At 45.2% G+C, this 21,553-nt stretch overlaps 2 protein-coding genes across 8 annotated transcripts; one reads left to right on the top strand and one right to left on the bottom strand.

The window, feature by feature from the left end:
* Positions 1-1,690: 1,690 nt before the first annotated feature.
* CIMAP3 (ciliary microtubule associated protein 3) lies at positions 1,691-8,847 on the top strand. Of its 2 annotated transcripts, none has more exons than XM_077190510.1 (6): positions 1,691-1,830; positions 2,988-3,130; positions 4,476-4,574; positions 5,740-5,885; positions 7,325-7,394; positions 8,693-8,847. In XM_077190510.1, exons 1-6 carry the CDS (start codon positions 1,806-1,808, stop codon positions 8,759-8,761), a joined length of 552 nt encoding a protein of 183 aa, XP_077046625.1. In that variant the 5' UTR covers positions 1,691-1,805; the 3' UTR covers positions 8,762-8,847. The 2 variants fall into 2 exon arrangements, with proteins under 2 accessions (XP_077046625.1, XP_054504927.2); XM_054648952.2 differs by having other exon boundaries at positions 7,268-7,394.
* Positions 8,848-10,069: 1,222 nt separating this feature from the next.
* Positions 10,070-21,245, bottom strand: TAF8 (TATA-box binding protein associated factor 8). Of its 6 annotated transcripts, none has more exons than XM_077190542.1 (10): positions 21,140-21,245; positions 19,996-20,149; positions 19,155-19,253; positions 18,021-18,083; positions 16,907-17,031; positions 15,133-15,280; positions 14,052-14,194; positions 11,896-12,418; positions 11,680-11,727; positions 10,070-11,630 (listed from the first exon to the last, which is right to left on the bottom strand). In XM_077190542.1, exons 1-8 carry the CDS (start codon positions 21,239-21,241, stop codon positions 12,275-12,277), a joined length of 978 nt encoding a protein of 325 aa, XP_077046657.1. In that variant the 5' UTR covers positions 21,242-21,245; the 3' UTR covers positions 10,070-11,630; positions 11,680-11,727; positions 11,896-12,274. The 6 variants fall into 6 exon arrangements, with proteins under 6 accessions (XP_077046657.1, XP_077046655.1, XP_077046658.1 ...); XM_077190540.1 differs by adding an exon at positions 11,828-11,895 and having other exon boundaries at positions 10,070-11,727; positions 11,985-12,418; XM_077190543.1 differs by having other exon boundaries at positions 11,985-12,418.
* Between the last annotated feature and the right edge of the window lie 308 nt (positions 21,246-21,553).

Raw genomic sequence — 21,553 nt, 5'->3', positions numbered from 1 at the left:
TTTGCCTTTTAATCCTTAGCCCTTCCCAAAGTTTTGTCTGTTGACTTCTCCTTCCCTATCCAGTGGAGATCTCTTCCTTAAATCTTGATTGGAGATCAGCTGTTGCCATAGTAACAATCCCACCCTCCCAAATGTCCCAACAGGCCACCCCATAATAACAACACAAGGGGAGGATAAAACAAAACTATAAATCTATAAAACTTCTCCTAACAGATGTACATGATGTTTACTTTAATTTAATTGATATTCAATTTAATTGTGAGAGTCAGCCATGGCATTACTCATCTGTGACAGCAAGGAAAATTCTGCTTTCTTTTCACAGCACAGCCCTCACATCCCTGCAGCTGCTGGAGGTGCAGGAGGAGCTGCAGTGACAGATCCTGATCCCAATCCTGATCCCGATCCAGACCAAAGATCCCTCTGATCCCATTGCACACAATGACAATGATTCAATAAACCTTTACCCAAAACCAACAACTTCCTGTTTTGACTCGTTTCTTCCTTTGTATTTTGTCACTTCCTGATTCTCTCAGGATGTTCGTGTGAAAAACAGGTTCACTCTTCCGTGGAAATGTAAACAGTTTAATGAAGGACAATAGGAGACAAGGACCATAGAGCAAAGGTGTGAAAAACAGGTTAAAAAGTTTTATAAAGGACAATAGGAGACAAGGACCATAGAGCAAAGGTGTGAAAAACAGGTTAAACAGTTTAATGAAGGACAGTAGGAAACAACGACAAAGGTTATTGGGTCAGCCAAGAGCACCCTGTTATCCTCGGGATTCCCCTTAAATACCTTTTAATTACATCATCCTGTTGAATATTCATAGATCCTTATGCGTATCCGTAAACTAATTTACATATTCAGGGGCTATTTTACATGGCCCCTCCTTGCTCTGCCTTTTTGGAGCCTGTGTGCTTTTTGGCTGTGCTTTTGGGATGTTATCCCATCCAAGCAGGCATTTTAAGACAAAATTCATTATTCGCTATTTCACTACTATGTCCAAGCTGAATTAACAACAGAAATAAAAATTATATCTCTATAACAAAGTTACTTTAACACCAGACTTATAAAATCCATTTTAATACTTGCAAAAAGCCAATATTATAATATGTATCTCTGACACATATCACTTATTTCATCTATTTCACTTCTATGTCTAAGCTTGATTAACAACAGAAATAAAAACTATATCTTTATAACAAAGTTACTTTGACTCCACACATATAGAATCCATTTTAATATTTGTAAAAAGCCAGTATTATGCATCTATAACACACACTTATCTATTTCACTACTATGTCTAAGTAACAACAGAAATGAAACCTGTATTTTTATAACAAAGTTACTTTAACACCACACATAAAAAATCCATTTTAATACTCGCAAAAAGCCACTATTACAACATGTATCAATAACACACACCAGCCATTTCACTACTATGTCCAAGCTTAATTAACAACACAAACGAAAACTATCCTTTCATAACAAAGTTACTTTAACACCGCACGTACAAAACCCATTTTTATACTTGCAAAAAGCCAGCACACAATACGCGTCTCTGGCACTCACCCTGGTGCTCGGGGAAGGTTTTGGATCTCATCCCGGCCGGGGATTTTTCCCAGCCCCACCCTGGCAGTGCCGTGGAAACCGAGGCAGGAGCTGCTGTCCCATCGCCAGGGCTGTGACCTCACAAGCAGGGGCTGCTGCCCGGAGCCAGCCCAGCCCATTGCAGGGGGAAATGCCCAATCCTGGCTTTTCCCCGGCTCCCCGGTGCCCGTAGCACCCGCAGCGGTGCCAGGCCGGGATGGCGGCGAGGCACGACCCCAAAGGTGAGAGCTGGAGAGGTGGGGGCGCCTGGAGGGGCTGGGATTCCTGCTCTTCACCCCCTCCTGCTGCCATCGGCTGCTCCAGGATCTTCTCAGATCCCAGAGCCCCGCTCAGAATGGGAAAAACCTGCCCTGTCGGGAAAATTAATCAACAAATATCAGAGGTTTGTGTCCAAAACAGAGACGGAGTCTTTTGACTTTATTCCAGTAAAGGGAGAGGCCATGGGGTGTTCCCCTGGGGTCTCTCCAACCTTTGGAGGATCAGGCTCCTTTTTATCCCAATTTCCCTCTCTCTTTCCTCATTTCTGAGGTACCTGAGAGGTTCAGACTTCCCAAAACGCCTGATGCCAAAGATTCCCCTCTAATGTACAACCCTCCCTTTTGATTTTTAATTCTTATGGAATTTAGGAGTTTTTCCCCATTGGCTGAGGTACCTGAGAGGTTCAGACTTCCCAAAACGCCTGATCCAAAAGAGTCCCCTCTAATGTACAACCCTCCCTTTTGATTTTTAATTCTTACGGAATTTAGGGTTTTCCCCATTGTTTCTTTCACCTTTCAATGTCCAGTTTCATTTATCAGCAAACCTACAGCTCACTTGTAAAGGCAAATATCTTTTTTTCCCATTCGTCAGCCATGGGAATGCATTGAATCCAATCCACGGTTCCAATACCATGAATCCAATGGATTGAATCCAATCCATGGTTGGATTTCCATTCATGGGAATCCTTCCCATCGTTTCTTCTCTCTCTCAGTGCTGGATTTATCTACCAGCAGACCCACAGCATGTTTGGAGAGACAAATCTGTCACTGCTTGTGGAAAACAAACCTCTTTGGAAAGACAAATCCCTCATCCCTCTCAGCCCCTCGTGGCTTTGAAGAAGGGTCTGAGAGGAATGAGGCAAAGGGCAGACCCCTCCCAAATATCCAGGACAAAGACAAATCTGTCATTCCTTGTGAAAAACAAACCTCTTTGGAAAGACAAATCCCTCATTCCTCTCAGCCCCTCGTGGCTTTGAGGCAAAAGAGCAAATCCCTCCCAAACACCCAGGACCAGGGCGATGAAGGCAGAGAGCAGCTCGTGGTCACCCTTTTTTCTCTTTTTCTCTTATTTTTTTTCTCGTTTATCCCACTGCTGGCGTTTCCCTGTGCCTGTCCCCCAGCCGTGGCCAAGCTCATCTCCTTTGGGACCACTCAGGAGCGGAAAATGTTCCCCTACAGCTACGCCCCAGACAGGCTGGGCATCGAGGCGCTGGGGCTGAGGGGCAGCCCCTCCCTGGGGCCAGGCTCCTACCTGGGGCCGGAGGTGAGCTCCTCCTTCAATCTGGGGTTTTCTATAGGAGGCACAGGGGTTACAGGGTCACTCCTGCCCTGAAAACCTGCTAGAAGATGTCCCAAATCCTCCTGGAAAAAGGGAATTATCTCCCTTGCTTCAGGCTCTGCAGTAGTGAGAAATTAAGGGAATTATTAGGATAAGTTTAATAGGAAACGTATCTGCTTTTCATGCTGCACTAATGCCCTGAAAACCCACTGCAAGATGTCCCATATCCACCTGGAAAAAGGAATTATTTCTTTTCCCAACTGATCCTTGAGGTTCTGGAATAGTCAGAATTTAAAGGAGGTATTAGGAATAAGTTTAAGAAGAATAGTATCATGCAAACCTGCTGGAAGATGTCCCAAATCCTCTTGGAAAAAAGGGAATTATCTCCCTTGCTTCAGGCTCTGCAGTAGTGAGGAATTAAGGGAATTATTAGGATAAGTTTAATAGGAATAGTATCTGCTTTTCATGCTGCACTAATGCCCTGCAAACCCACTGCAAGATGTCCCATATCCACCTGGAAAAAGGAATTATCTCTTTTCCCAACCAATCCTGGAGGTTCTGGAATAGTCAGAAATTAAAGGAGGTGTTAGGAATAAGTTTAACAGGGATAGTACCATGCACTCCTGCCCTGAAAACCTGCTAGAAGATGTCCCAAATCCTCCTGGAAAAAGGGAATTATCTCCCTTGCTTCAGGCTCTGCAGTAGTGAGAAATTAAGGGAATTATTAGGAATAAGTTTAATAGGAATAGTATCTGCTTTTCATGCTGCATTCCTGCCCTGTAAATCCACTGCAAGATGTCCCACGTCCTCCTGGAAAAAGGAATTATCTCTTTTCCCAACTGATCCTTGAGGTTCTGGAACACTGGGAAATTAAGGGAATAATTAAGGGAATAAAAATAAGGAAATAATTAGGAATTGTCAGAAATTAAGGGAATAATTCGGAATAAGTTTAACAGGAATAGTACCATGCACTCCTGCCCTGCAAACCCACTGCAAGGTGTCCCGCATCCTCCTGGAAAAAGGAATTTTCTCCTTTTCCACCTGATCCTCGAGGTTCTGGAATAGTGAGAAATTAAGGGAATAATTAAGAATAAGTTTAATAGGAAAAGTACCTGCTGCTCATGCAAACCCACTGCAGGATGGAAAAAGGAAATTTTCCCGGAAAAAGGAATTATCTCCTTTCCCACCTGACCCTCGAGGCTCTGCAGCAGTAAGAAATTAAGGGAATAATTAGGAATAACTCTATTAGGAATGACATCTGCTGCTCAGATGGCTCTGCCCGGCCAGAGGTGCCTTTAATAATGTCAAATAAATGATTTTGGCTCTCCAGAACAGCGCCCTGCAGTCCTCCCTGAGCACCCGGCCCATGAGCACCCTGGGCTACGTGATGGGAGCCAGGACAGCCCCGCGCTTCCAGCAGAAGGCTCAGGTGAGGGGGGAGTGACAAAAAGAGGGGAAAAGCAGGAAAAAAACCAGGGGAAAACAGCCAAAAAAAGAGGGGAAAAGCAGAAAAAAAAAACCCAAACAAAACCAGGTAAAAGCAGCAAAAAAAAAGAGAGAAAAAGAGGAAAAGAGCAGCCAAAAACCAGGGGGAAAGCAGCCAAAAAGAATGAGAAAGTGGCAAAACAACAGGGGAAAAGCAGTAAAAAGGTGGCAAAAGGAAAAAAAAAAAAAGGAGGGAAAAAGCAGCCAAAAAGAGGGGGGAAAAGCAGGAAAAAACAGGGGAAAATGAGCAAAAAAAGATGGGAAAAGCAGCCAAAATATTCCCCAGCCCGGATGTGCCATGCCCTGGCTGCTGCCGTGGGAATGTGGGATTTTGGGTGGGAATGTGGAATTTTAGTGGCAACGTGGAATTTTGGGTGGGAACGTGGAATTTTGGGCGGGAATTCGGAGTTTTAGGTGGCAATGGGGTGGAATTTGGGAGGGAATGTGCAATTTTGGGTGGCAATGTGCAATTGTGGGTGGCAACATGGTGGAATTTTGGGCGGGAATGTGGTGGAATTTTGGGCGGGAATGTGGAATTTTAGTGGCAATGTGGAATTTTGGGTGGGAATTTGGAGTTTTAGGTGGCAATGTGGAATTTGGGAGGGAATGTGCAATTTTGGGTGGGAATGTGCAATTTTGGGTGGCAACGTGGTGGAATTTGGGAGGGAATGTGCAATTTTGGGTGGGAATGTGCAATTTTAGTGGCAATGTGCAATTTTGGGTGGCAATGTGGTGGAATTTGGGAGGGAATGTGCAATTTTGGGTGGCAACGTGCAATTTTGGGTGGGAATGTGGTGGAATTTTGGGCGGGAATGTGGAATTTTGGTCAGGAATGTGGTGGAATTTTGGGCGGGAATGTGGAATTTTAGTGGCAATGTGCAATTTTGGATGGGAACGTGCAATTTTGGGTGGCAACGTGGAATTTTGGGCGGGAATGTGGTGGAATTCTGGGCGGGAACGTGGTGGAATTTAGGGCGGGAATGTGGTGCAATTTAGGGCGGGAACGTGGCGGAATTCTGGGCGGGAACGCGGCGCAATTTTGGGCGTGAATTCTCCATGAACTCCCTGCTTTTTGCTGCCTTTTCCCCCTTTTCCGCTGCTTTCCGCAGACCGTGAGCCCCGGCCCCGCCGCCTACGGGCCCTTCCCGGCTGAGCCCCGCCCGGCCCGGCCCGGCCCGGCCCCGGCCCCGGCCCCGTTCTGCTCCAGCAGCCCCCGGTTCCCGGAGCGCCTCCTGGACAGGGAGCGCTACCCCGGGTAAGGGAACCCTGCGCCCGTTCAGTTACAAATAAAAAATGGTTTTAGCTCCAAAAAGGATGATTTTTAGCTCCAAAATTAATTTTTTTTTTTTTTTATGTCTCAAAAAATAAGTGGGTTTTTTTTAATCTCTGAAAAAAAAAATTTACATCCTAAAAAAAGAAGTTTTTTTAATCTCCAAATATAAGGGTTCTTTATCTGCAAAAAACAAGCTTTGTATCTCAAAAAAAATGGGTTAATATTGGGACGTTTTGTTTAATATGAGGGTATTTTGGTGCATATTGGAATATTTTGGTTAACATTGGGATGTTTTGGTTAATATTGGGATATTTTGGTTAATATTGGGACATTCTGGTTAGCACTGGGATGTTTTGGATAATACTGGAATATTTAGGTTAGCATTGGGATATTTTGGATAATACTGGGATATTTTGGTCAATATTGGGATATTTTGGTTAATATTGGAATATATTGGTTAACATTGGAATATTTTGATTAACATTGCAATATTTTGGTTAACATTGGGACATTTGGGATATTTAGGTTAACATTGGGGTATTTTAATTATATTGGATTATATTAGATTATAATTTTAATTATATTGGATAATATTAGAATATTTAGGTTAATATTGGAATTTTTTTGTTAACATTAGAGTATTTTGGATAATACTGGGATATTTATATAATATTTGAATATTTTGGTTAATATTGGGACGTTTTGAACAATATTAGAGTATTTTGGTTAACATTGGGATATTTTGTTTAATATTAGGACATTTTGGATAATACTGGCATATTTTGGTTAACACTGGGATATTTTGGGTAATACTGGGGATATTTTGGTTAGCATTAGGATATTTTGATTAACATTGGAATATTTAGGTTAACACTGGAATATTGTAATTAACATTGGATAATATTAGAATATTTTGGTTAATATTAGAATACTTTGGTTAATATTGGGACGTTTTGATCAATATTAGAGCATTTTGGTTAACATCGGGATATTTTGGATAATATTGGAGTATTTAGGTTAACATTGGAATATTTAGGTTAACATTACGGTATTTTGGACAATACTGGGATATTTATATAATATTTGCATATTTTGGTTAATGCTGGGACATTTTGGATAATACTGGGATATTTTGAATAATACCAGGGATATTTTGGTTAGCATTAGGATATTTTGATTAAAATTGGAATATTTAGGTTAACACTGGAATATTTAAGTTAACACTGGAATATTTTGCCCAACACTGCGACGCTTTGCCCAACACCGCGACATTTTAGTAAAACCAAACCCCAAAATGCAGATAAAATGCATTTAAATCAACAAACGATGCAAATAAATCAACAAAGGGCTCCTCTTGCCCCCAGGCCGGGCACCTACGACATCCAGGAGCCTTTCACCAAGAAAATCTCGTGGCCCTCCAGGTTTGGGGCTCCCGACCGGGCAGCACTGCCCCAGCCGGCCCCGAGGATGGTGAAGATGCAGGTGCAGAAGGTGAGGAAGGCTCAGGGACAGGGAAACTCCCCCTTTTTTTCCTTCCTATTTTAATTTTTTTTTTGGTTGTCCTCTCCTGCTTTTGGGAGAGGAAATTTCCTTTTTCCGCTTCCCGTTTTCACCTTTTTTCCCCTGTCTCCTCCTGCTTTTGAGAGAGGAAATTTCCTTTTTGCTTCATATTTTTATTAGGGTTTGCTGTTCTTTCCTGCTTCTGAGACAGGAAATGTCCTCTTTTCTTCACATTTTCACTGTTTTGTCCGTCTTTAATCTTTCTGAAAGAGGAAATTTAAGTTCCCATTTTCGCTATGTTTTGTCGTCCTTTTTTTGCCTCAAAGCTTCTGAGAGAGGAAATTTCCTTTTCGCTTCATATTTCCGCCATTTTATTGTTCTCTCCTCCTTCTGAGACAAGAAATTTCCTTTTTGCTTCATATTTTCTCTATTTTATAATCCTTTCCTACCCCAGTGCTTCCGAGACAGGAAATTCCCTTTTAAGTTCCCATTTTCACTGTTTTGTTGTCCTTTCCTGCTTTGGAGAGAGGAAATTTCCTTTTCACTCCATATTTTCACTGTTTTATTTTCCTTTCCTGCTTTTGAGACAAGAAATTTCCTTTTCTCTTCATATTTTCACTTTTTTCTTGTCCTCTCCTGCTTTTGAGGGAGGAAATTTCCTTTTCCCTTCATATTTTCACTGTTTTGTTACCCTTTTTTTTTGGTCCCAATTTTCTGAGAGAGGAAATTTCCTAATTTCCTTTTTACTCCATATTTTCACCTTTTTATTGTCCTCTCCTTCTTTTGAGACAAGAAATTTCCCTTTTTCTTCGTATTTTCCCTATTTTTGTTGTTCTTTCCTGAGACAGAAAATTCCCTTTTAATTTCCCATTTCCTCCACCTTTTTTAATCCTTCCCTGCCTCAAATCTTCTGACGGATAAAAATTCCCTTTTCAACTCCCATTTTCCCCGTTTTGTTATTTTTTTCCTGCTTCTGAGAGAGGAAATTTCCTTTTTTTCCCTCACATTTCCACAATTCTTTTGGATTTTTCCCCGCCCAGAGCACCAAACACAAAATGATTTTCTCTCAAACAATCCCTGTTGGCAAAACCCTTCCAAAAATCTTCTTTTACTCAGAATTTCTCTCCGATTTCCACCCCAAAATGAGCAACGTGGGGCCTCCACTGCCTCGTGGGGCTCCGCTGGTACAAAAATCTGATTTAAATCCCAATTTTAGCTCTCACCCCCTTCATTTTCTGGCACATTTTCATTGTTTTTAATGCAAATTTGGGTTTGTTTTTTTTTTTTAGATGACTGTGGATAAAAAATTCCAGAAGAACCAGGGCAGAGAGGCCTACCTGAAGCTGTACCACGGCTGAGGAAAAATATCTTTATTTCAGGAAAAATATCTTTATTTTATAGCACCTGCAGCTCCAGGCCGAATAAATCAAATATTTTAAATGGTTTTTAATGTTTTTAATGGGTTTTTAATGTTTTTAATGTTTGTTTTTAATGTTTTTAATTCACTCTGCTCAGCTCAACCTTCTCAGCCCCATTCCCACCCCCTTGGGAAGAAATTGAAATCCAGAATTTGTTTTAAAATAATTTGGAGGTGTTTTAAAATATTTGAAGGTGTTTTAAAATATTTTCATGTGTTTTAAATATGTTGGAGATATTTAAAAAAAAATTATGGTAATGAACTGAACTAAAATAATAATATAAAAAAAATAAAAGTATAAAATCAAAATGAAAGTAAAAATTCAAGTTCTAAACTTTCTTTTGCTTAGTTTAACATGTCTCTAAACTATAAATTTATATTCTCACTTTTAGTACTTAGAAGTTTTTTTAAAGCCTCAAATTAAATCTTACATTAAATTCTAAACTTTAGATTATAAACCGATGTAATTTTATATAATACATAATTTTATATACCAAATAATTTCATATATCAAATATTTTCATATACCAAATAATCTTATATACAAAATAATGTTATATACCAAATTATTTTATATACCAAATTATTTCATATTTCAAATATTTTCATATACAAAATAATTTTATATGCTAAATAATTTTATAAACCAAATAATTTTCCAAGAATTCCCTACATTTCAAATTCTAACACTCAGAGAGTTTTTATGTTTTTCGCCCAAAAAATCACCCTGAAAACATCTGAGGGAAAGAGGCCAGGTTGGGACAGGAGGAATTTTTCTGCATTTTGGCTCCTTCCTTGCTGAAATGAAAATATTCTTAATTTAAAACAAAAAAATAAAAAATTGCTTGAAACTGAGAATCACAAAAATAAATGTGGCCTGAAACAGAAAGTTCCTGGTGTTGGGGCAGCTGTTTCCCCTCAAACCTTTAATTTCTGTGTTTCCAAACCCAACTGCTAATTTAAATTAAATTAAATAAAGAATTGAATTGAAAATAATTTAAATAACAATTAAAATTTATCTCATAAGAGATAAAATTTCTTTAATTATGAACATCATGAATTATTTTTATATTCCATTATTAAATTTATATAAATTTAATTTAAATTTATTAATTTGTATTAAATTGATACAGGAACATACTAATATTAAATACCTTTACTAAATACCTCTATTAAATAATTCTAAATACCTTTACTAAATAATAATTATTGTTCCTTTCTGATGAACACAAAAATCACAATTTGCTCATAAGGACATAAAATTTCTTTTATTATGAACATAAAAACTACAATTTTCATTCCACCTTTTTTTCTTTTTCCCCTACCCAGCAAGGGATTTTTCTCCTTGCAGAAAACAAAAAAAAAAGTTAAAAAAAGATAAAATTTTTGGATATATACAAACATTTACAGGTGTTCTGTACATTTTTCATTCTGTACAAGCAAGGCACCAGCAGAAGGGACAGTGGAACACACAGGGTGGGGGCTTTGAGATTTAATTTCAGATTTTTTTTGGCAGGAAATCATTGAAAAAAAATTTTTTTTTAAATTTTTGTCCTGGGGAAAGAGGGGGGATCCTTTTAACTTCATGGAGGTGAAGCTGGAATTTTTTGGAAGATTTTGGACCAAACCTCAGGAGCTTTTTCTGATGGAAACTGAACCCAGATTTTGGGTCAAAGAAAACCCAAATGGGTTTTCCAAAGAAATCAAAGAAAACCTTTTTTTTTGGTTTTCTTTAACCCAAAAAAAAAAGAGAAGATTTTCCTTCTTTATTTTACCCAAGAAAATGCTGAAGGAAAATGAAAGCAAAGCCCTCCAGAAGCAGAGCCAATAATGACAACAGGGACATGGAAATAAAGGGAATGAAGGAGGAAATAAAGGGAATGAAGGAGGAAATAAAGGGAATGAAGGAGGAAATAAAGGGAATGAAGGAGGGAATAAAGGGAATGAAGGAGGAAATAAAGGGAATAAAGGAGGAAATAAAGGGAATAAAGGAGGGAATAAAGGGAATAAAGGAGGAAATAAAGGGAATGAAGGAGGAAATAAAGGGAATGAAGGAGGGAATAAAGGGAATAAAGGAGGAAATAAAGGGAATGAAGGAGGAAATAAAGGGAATAAAGGAGGAAATAAAGGGAATAAAGGCTGGGTCCTCCAAACCCAATCTCAATCCCTGGGTCCCACAGCTCCAGACTTTGTGTCCTCCAAATCCAACCCTTGGGTCCTCCAAATCCAACCTCTGTGTCCTCTAAATCCAAATCCAACCCCTTGGTCCTTCAAATCCAAATCCAAATCCAACCCTGGGTCCCTCCAAACCCAACCCTATGTCCTCCAAATCCAACCCCAACCCCTGTGTCCTCCAAATCCAAATCCAAATCCAACCCCTGGTTTCTCCAAATCCAGCTCCTGTGTCCTCCAAATCCAACCCTTGGGTTCTCCAAACCCAATCTCTGTGTCCTCTAAATCCAAATCCAGCCCCTGTGTCCCTCCAAATCCAATCCCTTGTTCCTCCAAATCCAAATCCAACCCCTGGATCCCTCAGCTCCAGCTCCTGTGTCCCTCCAAATCCAACCCCGCATCCTCGAAATCCAACCCCAACCCCTGCGTCCCTCCAAATCCAACCCTTGGGTGCTCCAAATCCAACCCCTGTGTCCTCTAAATCCAACTCTGGTCCTCTAAATCCAACCTTGTGTCCTCTAAATCCAAATCCAACTCTGTTTCCCTCCAAATCCAACCCCAACCCCTGTGTCCCTCCAAATCCAATCCCTTGTTCCTCCAAATCCAGTCCTTGGGTCCCCACATCCAACACCTGGGTCCTCCAAATCCAACCCCTGTGTCCTTCAAATCCAAATCCAGTCCCCGTGCCCTCCAAATCCAACCCCTGTGTCCTTCAAATCCAAATCCAAATCCAACCTCTGGGTTCTCCAAATCCAACCTCTGGGTTCTCTAAATCCAACCCCTGGGTTCTCCAAATCCAAATCCAACGTCTGGGTTCTACAAATCCAAATCCAACCTCTGGGTTCTCCAAATCCAAATCCAAATCCAAATCCAACCTCTGGGTTCTCCAAATCCAAATCCAACCTCTGGGTTCTCCAAATCCAAATCCAACCCCTGGGTTCTCCAAATCCAAATCCACCTCTTGGTCCTCCAAATCCAAATCCAAATCCAACCCCTGGGTTCTCCAAATCCAAATCCAACCCCTGGGTTCTCTAAATCCAACCCCTGGGTTCTCCAAGCCCAGCCCCTCCAAGGCCCGGCTCTCTCAGCTCCTCAGAAATTCAATCCCCCCCAGAGCAGAAGCCAAAGCCCCCCAGACAATTCCCGGGTGTTCTCCTGGAGCGCTGCAGGGTGGGCGTGGGGCTCACCAGGCTCAGAGACCCCTCCTCAGCTGGGCGGCCTCTCCTGAGCCCTGGGTGAGGTTCCCAGGGGAATTTTGGGAATTTCCCCCCCTCCCTCCCCCTCACTTCTTCCTGCGGATTTTGGGTTTCTTGACGGGCCTCAGGTAGGGGTTGTCGATGACGTTCTCCTCCCCGTTCCTGCTGCCTGCCAGGGAGCTGCTCTGCTGCAGCACTGAGGTGTTCTCCTTCTCGGGTCCTGCATCATCCTGCCATGGAGAAAAAACAGTAAAAAATCAAAAGTCAGGCTTGGAAATCTTTCTGCTCACAGAATCCACGGCTGCTCCAACTCTGGAAGTGTCCAAAGCCAGGCTGGAGCAATCCTGGGGTTGGGGAAGGTGTCCCTGCCCATGGGATAAGATTTTTATGGTCCCTCTCAACCCAAACTATTCCAGGATTCCAAATTCTAAGCCCAGAACGTGTGGGCAGGAGGGACAATCAACAACCAAGCACACAAGGAGCTGCATCAGGGGCCAGGCCTCCTGGGCTGTGAGACAGGAAAATTCCTTGGGAAAATGAAAATTTGGGGATGTCCTGAAAGCTCCTGCTCAGCCTCCTTCTGCACTGGACTCTGCAGGGAGCTGGAGAACCAGGACAGTGTTCAGTTCCATTCCCCATTTCCCAGGAGACAGAGCCAGAATTCCAAACTGGGGAACCCTGGCAATGTTCAGTTCCATTTCCCAGGAAACAGAGCCGGGTTTTCCAAGCTTAAGAACCCTGACAAAGTTCAATTCCATTCCCCATTTCCCAGGAGACAGAACCAGGTTTTCCTAAACTGAAGAACCACAGCAATATTAAGTTGCCTTTTCCCACCCACTCCGCTCATTCTCCATGAGACAAAGCCAGAATTCCAAGCTGAAGAACCCTGACAAAAGTTCAGTTCAATTTCCCAGGAAACAGAGCCAGGATTTCCAAACTCAAGAACCAGGACAATGCTCAATTCCATTTCCCATTTCCCAGGAAACAAAGCCAGAATTCCAAGCTGGAGAACTCTGACACTGCTCAGTTCCATTATTCCCCATTTCCCAAGGGACTGAGCCAGAATTCCAAGCTGAAGAACCCTGACAATGTTCAGTTCCATTTCCCATTTTCCAGGAGAAAACCAGAATTCCAAACTGGGGAACCTGACACTGTTCAGTTCCATTCCCCATTTCCCAGGAGACAGAGCCAGAATTCCAAGCTGAAGAACACTGACACTGTTCAGCTCCATTTCCCATTTTCCCAGGAAACAAAGCCAGGTTTTCCAAACTGGGGAACCCTGACACTGTTCAGTTCCATTTCCCATTTCCCATTTCCCAAGAGACAAAGCCAGAATTCCAAGTTCCAAGAATCCTGACACTGCTCAGTTCCATTATTTCCCATTTCCCAGGAAACAGAGCCAGGTTTTCCAAACTGGGGAACCCTGACACTGTTCAGTTCCATTTCCCATTTCCCATTTCCCAAGAGACAAAGCCAGAATTCCAAGTTCCAAGAATCCTGACACTGCTCAGTTCCATTATTTCCCATTTCCCAGGAAACAGAGCCAGGTTTTCCAAACTGGGGAACCCTGACACTGTTCAGTTCCATTTCCCATTTCCCATTTCCCAAGAGACAAAGCCAGAATTCCAAGTTCCAAGAATCCTGACACTGCTCAGTTCCATTATTTCCCGTTTCCCAGGAAACAGAGCCAGGTTTTCCAAACTGGGGAACCCTGGCACTGCTCAGTTCCATTCCCCATTTCCCAGGAAACAAAGTCAGAATTCCAAACTGGAGAACCCTGGCACTGCTCAGTCCCATTTCCCATTTCCCAGGAGGCAGAGCCAGGTTTTCCAAGGTGCAGGAATGGCCCCAGGGTGGCCCCACCGTGCTCATGTGCAGCGGGAGGTTCTCGGTGTCCGTCTGCTCGTCCTGCTCCGAGGAATCCGTCTCCTCCATCTGCTGCATCTCCAGCTCAGAGGGCAGCAGAGCTGTCAGGTAGGGCACAGTGAAAGGCCTGGCAGCAATCACTGGCAGCAGGGAAAAGGGGAGACACAGTCAGGAAGCTGGGAGAAATTCCTGCCCTCAGAAATTAGGGACAAAGTTATGGAGATCAAACATTTCGCTGGTTCTGGGTTTGGATGCATTTCCTTTTCCTTACATTTCCTAAGGATAAGGAAGGAAATCTTGATCCCTGAAAGATGGCACTCTCTACTTCCCAATTTTCTGATCCCTAAAAGATGGCATTCTCTAGTTCCCAATTTTCTGATCCCTAAAAGATGGCAGCCTCTATTTCCCAATTTTCTGATCCCTAAAAGATGGCACTCACTACTTCCCAATTTTCTGACCCCTAAAAGATGGCACTCTCTACTTCCCAATTTTCTGCTCCCTAAAAGATGGCACTCTCTACTTCCCAATTTTCTGAATCTCTTCATGTTTCCAGCAGTGTTCCAACACAGAAAATCCTCCCTGAGCTCCACCATAAATTCCCAATGAGCTGGGAAATTTGGGCTCCTCTTAAATGAAGCTGTGGGGCCAGCAAGCCTTGGGAAAGTGGGAATTCTCATCTCTGCTCTGCAGGCAGAGACAGGAAAATTTCCAGCAGCAGGAAAATGTCAGGGAGAAGAAGTTCATGGGGGAGGTTACAGGGATGGAGCCAGGATTGGGATGAGAGTTGGATTTGGGATGAGATTTGGATTTGGGATGAGATTTGGATTTGGGATGAGATTTGGATTTAACTTCTCCACCAGGAGAAAAAAGGAAACCTTGAGGAGCTGCTTTCTGCTTTTCCTCCCCATTTTAACCCCAAAATCCCTCCTTTCCCAACCTTCCATTGTGGCAATCCTTAAATCCTTCCCCCAAACCCTCTGATTTCGAGGATTCCCACACCCAGCACCTCAGCAGTGCAGACAGCACCGCGGGATGACTCCCAAACCCTGCAGGGAGGTGAAACCATGGAGTGACTGACGTGGGAAGGTGCTGACATCGTCCTTGAAGAGGCTCTGGGTCTCGCCAGTCTTGGCCATGAAGCGGGTGAGGGCCCTCTCCACGTCCCTGCGCTGCGACGCCGCCTTCTCCCGCAGCACCTGGTAATCGGACACGGGCTCGCGGTACGTCTGCAGGGAGGGACAGCACGCAGGAGCTGGGGAGAGCTCCACCTCCAAACGTCACAGGGATGGAGGAGTTCCACCTCCAAACAAACATCCCAGGGATGGAGCAGCTTCACTTCCAAGCCAACATCCCAGGGTTGGGGCAGCTCCACCTCCAAATATCACAGGGATGGAGCAGCTCCACCTCCAAACTTCACAGGGATGGAGGAGTTCCACCTCCAAATATCACAGGGATGGAGCAGCTCCACCTCCAAACGTCACAGGGATGGAGGAGTTCCACCTCCAAACGTCCCAGAGACGGAGCAGCTCCACCTCCAAACATCACAGGGATGGAGCAGCTCCACCTCCAAACGTCACAGGGATGGAGCAGCTTCACTTCCAAACAAACATCCCAGGGTTGGGACAGCTCCACCTCCAAACGTCACAGGGATGGAGCTGCTCCACCTCCAAACTTCACAGGAATTGAGCAGCTCCACCTCCAAACTTCACATGGATGGAGCAGCTCCACCTCCAAACTTCACAGGAATTGAGCAGCTCCACCTCCAAACAAACATCCCAGGGATGGAGCAGCTTCACTTCCAAACCAACATCCCAGGGATGGAGCAGCTCCTCCACCTCCAAACTTCACATGGATGGAGGAGTTCCACCTCCAAACAAACATCCCAGGGATAGAGCAGCTCCACCTCCAAACTTCACAGGAATTGAGCAGCTCCACCTCCAAATATCACAGGAATTGAGCAGCTCCACCTCCAAACTTCACATGGATGGAGGAGTTCCACCTCCAAACAAACATCCCAGGGATGGAGCAGCTCCACCTCCAAACTTCACAGGAATTGAGCAGCTCCACCTCCAAATATCACAGGGATGGAGCAGCTTCACTTCCAAACCAACATCCCAGGGATGGAGCAGCCCCTCCACTTTCAAACTTCACAGGGATGGAGGAGTTGTGGAGCAGTTCCACCTCCACACTTCTCAGGGATGGAGGAGTTATAGAGCAGCTCCACTTCCAAACATCACAGGGATGGAGCAGCTCCACTCCCAAATTTCACAGGGATGGAGGAGTTATGGAGCAGCTTCACTCCCAAACATCCCAGGGATGGAGCAGCTCCACCTCCAAACCAACATCCCAGGGATGGAGGAGTTATGGAGCAGCTCAAGTTCCAAACTTCACGGGGATGGAGCAGCTGCAGGTTCTGCTCTTCAGCATCCATGAGGTTTTGGACAGTTAGAGGGGTCCAGCAGGCAGAAATCCAGGGATTCTGCATTGGGAATGGTCTGGGAGCAGGCAAGGGGAAGGATCCCATCCCAAGGAATGTCCAAAACCCACAAACAAGGAATATTCAAAGCCAGGAAAAACAATACTTTGGATAAATAACACCAGTGCTGCAGTAAAAAAAAAAACAACACTTCTGGGGTTCTGGACATCAAAGAGATCCCAGCCAGCACAAAAATGAGAAATCCAGGGATTCTGGCTGATTTCTGGATGGCAAGGGATGCCCAAAACCCAAAAAGAAGGAGTGTATCAGGTCAGCAGGAATATTTTGGATAAATGGCAGCAGCACTGCAGTAAAACCACCCCAACTCCTGGAATTCGGAGACCCCAAACAGCACAAAAATGTTGTTTTCACTCACTGGTGTCTTGATGTAGGTGTGAGGATCTGGGAACTCTGGGAAATGGCCAGGAATGTGGGGTGGGTGAGGTTTGTTCTGCCCAGCTGTCAGGGCTTTGGGGGTCACAGGCTGGTTTGTCACTGGAGCTGCAGGGGGAAAACAGCACAGGAATCAGGGAAAACAAACACAGGAATCAGGGAAAACACCACAGGAATCAGAGAAAACAAGCACAGGAATCAGGGAAAACACCACAGGAATCAGAGAAAACACCACAGGAATCAGGGAAAACAAACACAGGAATGAGGGAAAACAAATACAGGAATGAGGGAAAACACAGGAATGAGGGAAACAAACACGGGGGTCAGGGAAAAAACCCCCAGGGATCAGGGAAAACACAGAAATTAGGGAAAACAAACACAGGAATGAGGGAAAACACCACAGGAATAGGGGAAACACCACAGGAATCAGGGAAACAACACAGGAATTAAGGAAAAGAACACAGCAATCAGGGAAAACACAGGAACCTGGAAAAACCCCACAGGAATCAGGGAAAACCCCACAGGAATCAGGGAAAACACCACAGGAATCAGAAAACAGCACAGGATTCAGAGAAAACAAACACAGGAATCAGGGAAAACAGCACAGGAATGAGGGAAAACAAACACAGGAATGAGGGAAACAAACACGGGGGTCAGGGAAAAAACCCACAGGGATCAGGAAAAACCCCACAGGCATCAGGGAAAAAACCCCACAGGCATCAGGGAAAAAACCCCACAGGCATTAGGGAAAACAAACACAGGAATGAGGGAAAACACCACAGGAATAGGGGAAACACCACAGGAATCAGGGAAAACACCACAGGAATCAGGGAAAACACAGGAATCCTCCTTCCCAGGGTCCTCCCAAAGCTCTGACCCCATCCCTGACCCTGGGATTGGATCCCAGAGGGGAAAAGGATCCCTTGACCCTTCAGATAAATCCCCTCCCAAGCGACCCAGGTCCCTTCACCCCAACACAGGAGCCCCAAATCCTGGATTATCCCAGAGGAAGCTCCTCAGGAGCTCCCTGGAAGGCAGCAGAGGGGAGCTCCAGGAGCTGCAGGCTGTCCCCAGCCCAGGAGAGGTGCCCCACGTACGGGCAGTGATCACCATCCTCTGGGAGCGCTTGGCGTAGGCAGGAAGGGTTTCCACGTTGAAACCTGGAACACCAAAGAGGAAAAGGGGAATTTACCCGGTCAAAATCCAGAATTAAATTTTTCCAAATTAAACAAGAAAGGAATGGGCGAGGGGAGCAGATCATGGGGTCAGGGAAAAGCATCAGCTGTGTGTGGACACCTGTCAGGGACACATTTTATGAAAAATCTTTTTGCTGGGATTTTTTTTTCTCCTGAGAGGCTGAGAGGCCTCAGGAACAAAATGGAAACAATGGTTATTTGCTGCTGTGGAATGCAACAGGTGCATCTGGGATTGGGCTCATGTGGTTGTTTCTAATTAATGGCCAATCACAGTCCAGCTGTCTCGGACTCTGGTCAGTCACAAGATTTTATTATCATTCATTCCTTTCTATTCCTTTCAAGCCTTCTGATGAAATCCCTTCTCCTATTCTTTTAGTACAGTTTGAATACAATTTATATCATCTGTGGTGGTGTTCACAGGGGTCCCAGGCTGAGGGAAGAGACGAGGATCTGACTCCGTGTTTCAGAAGGCTGATTTATTATTTTATTATATATATATATATTATATTAAAAATGTACTCAAAGAATAGAAGAAAGGATTTCATCAGAAGGGAAGAAGGAAAGGAAAGGAAAGGAAAGGAAAGGAAAGGAAAGGAAAGGAAAGGAAAGGAAAGGAAAGGAAAGGAAAGGAAAGGAAAGGAAAGGAAAGGAAAGGAAAGGAAAGATAATAAAATCTCATGACTCTCAGAGAGTCTGAGACAGCTGGGCTGTGATTGGCCATAAATTAAAATCAACCACATGAAACCAATCAAAGATGCACCTGTTGCATTCCACAGCAGCAGATAATTATTGTTTATATTTTGTTCCTGAGGCTTCTCAGGATAAAAAATCCTAAGGAAAGGATTTTTCATAAAATGTGTCTGTGACAATCACAAAATAATAAATCAGTCTTCTGAAACATGGAGTCAGATCCTCATCTCTTCCCTCGTCCTGGGACCCCTTTGAACACCACCACAGGCACCCCCCAAATCCCAGATTCTGGGGGGAAATTTCCCAATCCAGAGGTGGAAGGGGTGGGAAGAGGGAGCTGCTCACCCATCTCCACGAGGGTCACCACGATGTCTGAGAGCGTGGGCTGGGTCCTGGCTGTGTGCTCGCAGTAGGATTTGGCACTCCTCCCGATTTCTGAAATATCTGCAGGATAAAACCACCAGGGGTTCAATTCTCCCAGCTGGGGCAGCTCCAGGACTGCAGGAATTGGGGGCTGAATCCAGGGATTGGTGCCTTGGACTGGGGCTGATTCCAGGAATTTGTGCCTTTGGAATTGGGGCTGATTTTTGGGATTCGTGCCTTGGATTGGGGCTGAATCCAGGAATTTGTGCCTTGGATTAAGGGCTGATTTTGGGATTTGTGCCATGGATTGGGGCTGATTCCAGGAATTTGTGCCTTTGGAATTGCGGCTGATTTTTGGGATTTGTGCCTTGGATTAGGGGCTGATTCCAGGAATTTGTGCCTTGGATTGGGGCTGATTTTTGGTATTTGTGCCACAGACCGGGGCTGACTGCAGGAACTGGGGGCTGATTTTTGGGATTGGTGCCATGAACTGGGGCTGATTTTTGGGATCGGTGCCTCTCACTGAGGGCTGATTTTTGGGATTTGTGCCATGAACTGGGGCTGATTTTTGGGATTGGTGCCTCTCACTGAGGGCTGATTTTTGGGATCGGTGCCTCGCGCTGAGGGCTGATTTTTGGGATTTGTGCCATGAACTGGGGCTGATTTTTGGGATCGATGCCTCGCGCTGAGGGCCGATTTTTGGGATTTATCTGCAGCATCAGAGCTGGGCTGCTCTCTCCCCACCCTGTCATTGTGTATAAAGCAGGGTGCCAGCCCTGTGTGAGCAGAGGGCGCTGCTGTGTGGCTGTGAGGGGGCACTCACAGCTCTGGATCATCTCGGTGAGCGTCTCCACCGCCGCCTTCTCGGCGCTCTCGAAGCCGGCCTCGGTCAGCAGCGAGCTCACCACCACCTGCAGCGTGCGGCGCCGCGCCAGCTGGTAATTGTCAGCTGGGGTGCCAGCCTGCTTGCTGCCCCTCTGCCAGGGAAAAAACAGAGTTATCCATGCAATGGGATCCGTTGGATCCATGGTAATTGTCAGCTGGGGTGCCAGCCTGCTTGCTGCCCACCCTCTGCCAGGGGGAATGGAGTTAGGGAATGGGAAGGGATCCATGGGATGGGATCCATGAGATGGGATGGGATCCATGGTAATTGTCTGCAGGGGCACCCACTGGGATGGAGGAATGGAGTTAGGGATGGGGAGTTAGGGTGGGATGGGATCCGTGGGATGGGAGGGGATCCATTGGATGGGATGGGATCCATGGCATGGGATGGGATCCATGGCATGGGATGGGATCCATGGCATGGGATAGGATGGGATTGAATGGGATCCGTGGCATGGGATTCATGGTAAGGGACGGGGCAGGGAGCAGGGAATGCAAGGGCTCGGGAGCAGGAACTTGGGAGCAGAGAAGGGTCACAGATCAGGTGGAAGGACCATGAAGCAGGGACTGGGAAGGAACATGGAACAAGGATTGGAAAAAGTTCGGGAGCAGGTAATGGGAAGGGTGACAGCAGGACACAGGTATACACACACACATGTGTTGTATACACTCACAGGGGCACATGGGTATATATATGTGCATATATATATATATATATATATATATATAAATATTTATATAAGTACATATATTTACACACGTGTCCTTACAGAACCTCCCAGACACTTTTTGACTTTTTGGGACGCGGCCCCTTTAAGGACACCCTCCCCACACAAGCCCCGCCCCGCTCCCCGCCAGCCAATTGGAGCGCGCCATCCTCAGCCAATCAAACCCTGCCTCCCCTCGGGCCTTCCAGCCAATCAGCGCCTCCCTCCCTCCACCAGCCGCCTCCACGCTCCGCGGCCTGGCCGCGGCCGCCTCCGCGCCCCGGAGGGATCGAGCGCTGCCGCCCTGCCCGGCCCCGCCGGGGACCCGCCGGGAACCCGCCCCCATGGCCCCGCGCCCCGGGGATCAGGCGCCGTTACCGTGCCGGAGCCCCCGGACGCTGTGTCAGCCATCTTGGAGCCATATGGAGCTGTGCGCATGCGCCAGGTGCGGGCGTGGCGGTGGGCGGGCGCGCGGGGCATTGTGGGAGTTGTAGTGCAGGCGGGGGCGACGCGCGGAGCATCGTGGGAGTTGTAGTGCGGAGGAGGGGGCAACATCTGGATGCGCCCACCCTCCCTCCCCCCGCACATCTGGAGATCCCGAGGGGGTGGAACGAGATGGGATTGATGGTCCCGCCCATCCCAAACCGGACAGGACAAAAGGACCGCGAGGATTTTGTTGAGTCAGCAAAGTCTCCATTAAAATCTGATTTATCACATCCCAATTTATGATATCCTGATTTATGACATCCCTGGAGCTCCTTAATTCCAGGCTGTCCTTGAGCCAGGATGAAA

The sequence above is a fragment of the Agelaius phoeniceus genome, chromosome 25, assembly GCF_051311805.1.
Source record: "Agelaius phoeniceus isolate bAgePho1 chromosome 25, bAgePho1.hap1, whole genome shotgun sequence".
Lineage (NCBI taxonomy): Eukaryota > Metazoa > Chordata > Aves > Passeriformes > Icteridae > Agelaius > Agelaius phoeniceus.
The sequence above is the reverse complement of the archived record's forward strand: the minus strand, read 5'-3'. Positions and strand labels throughout refer to the sequence as shown.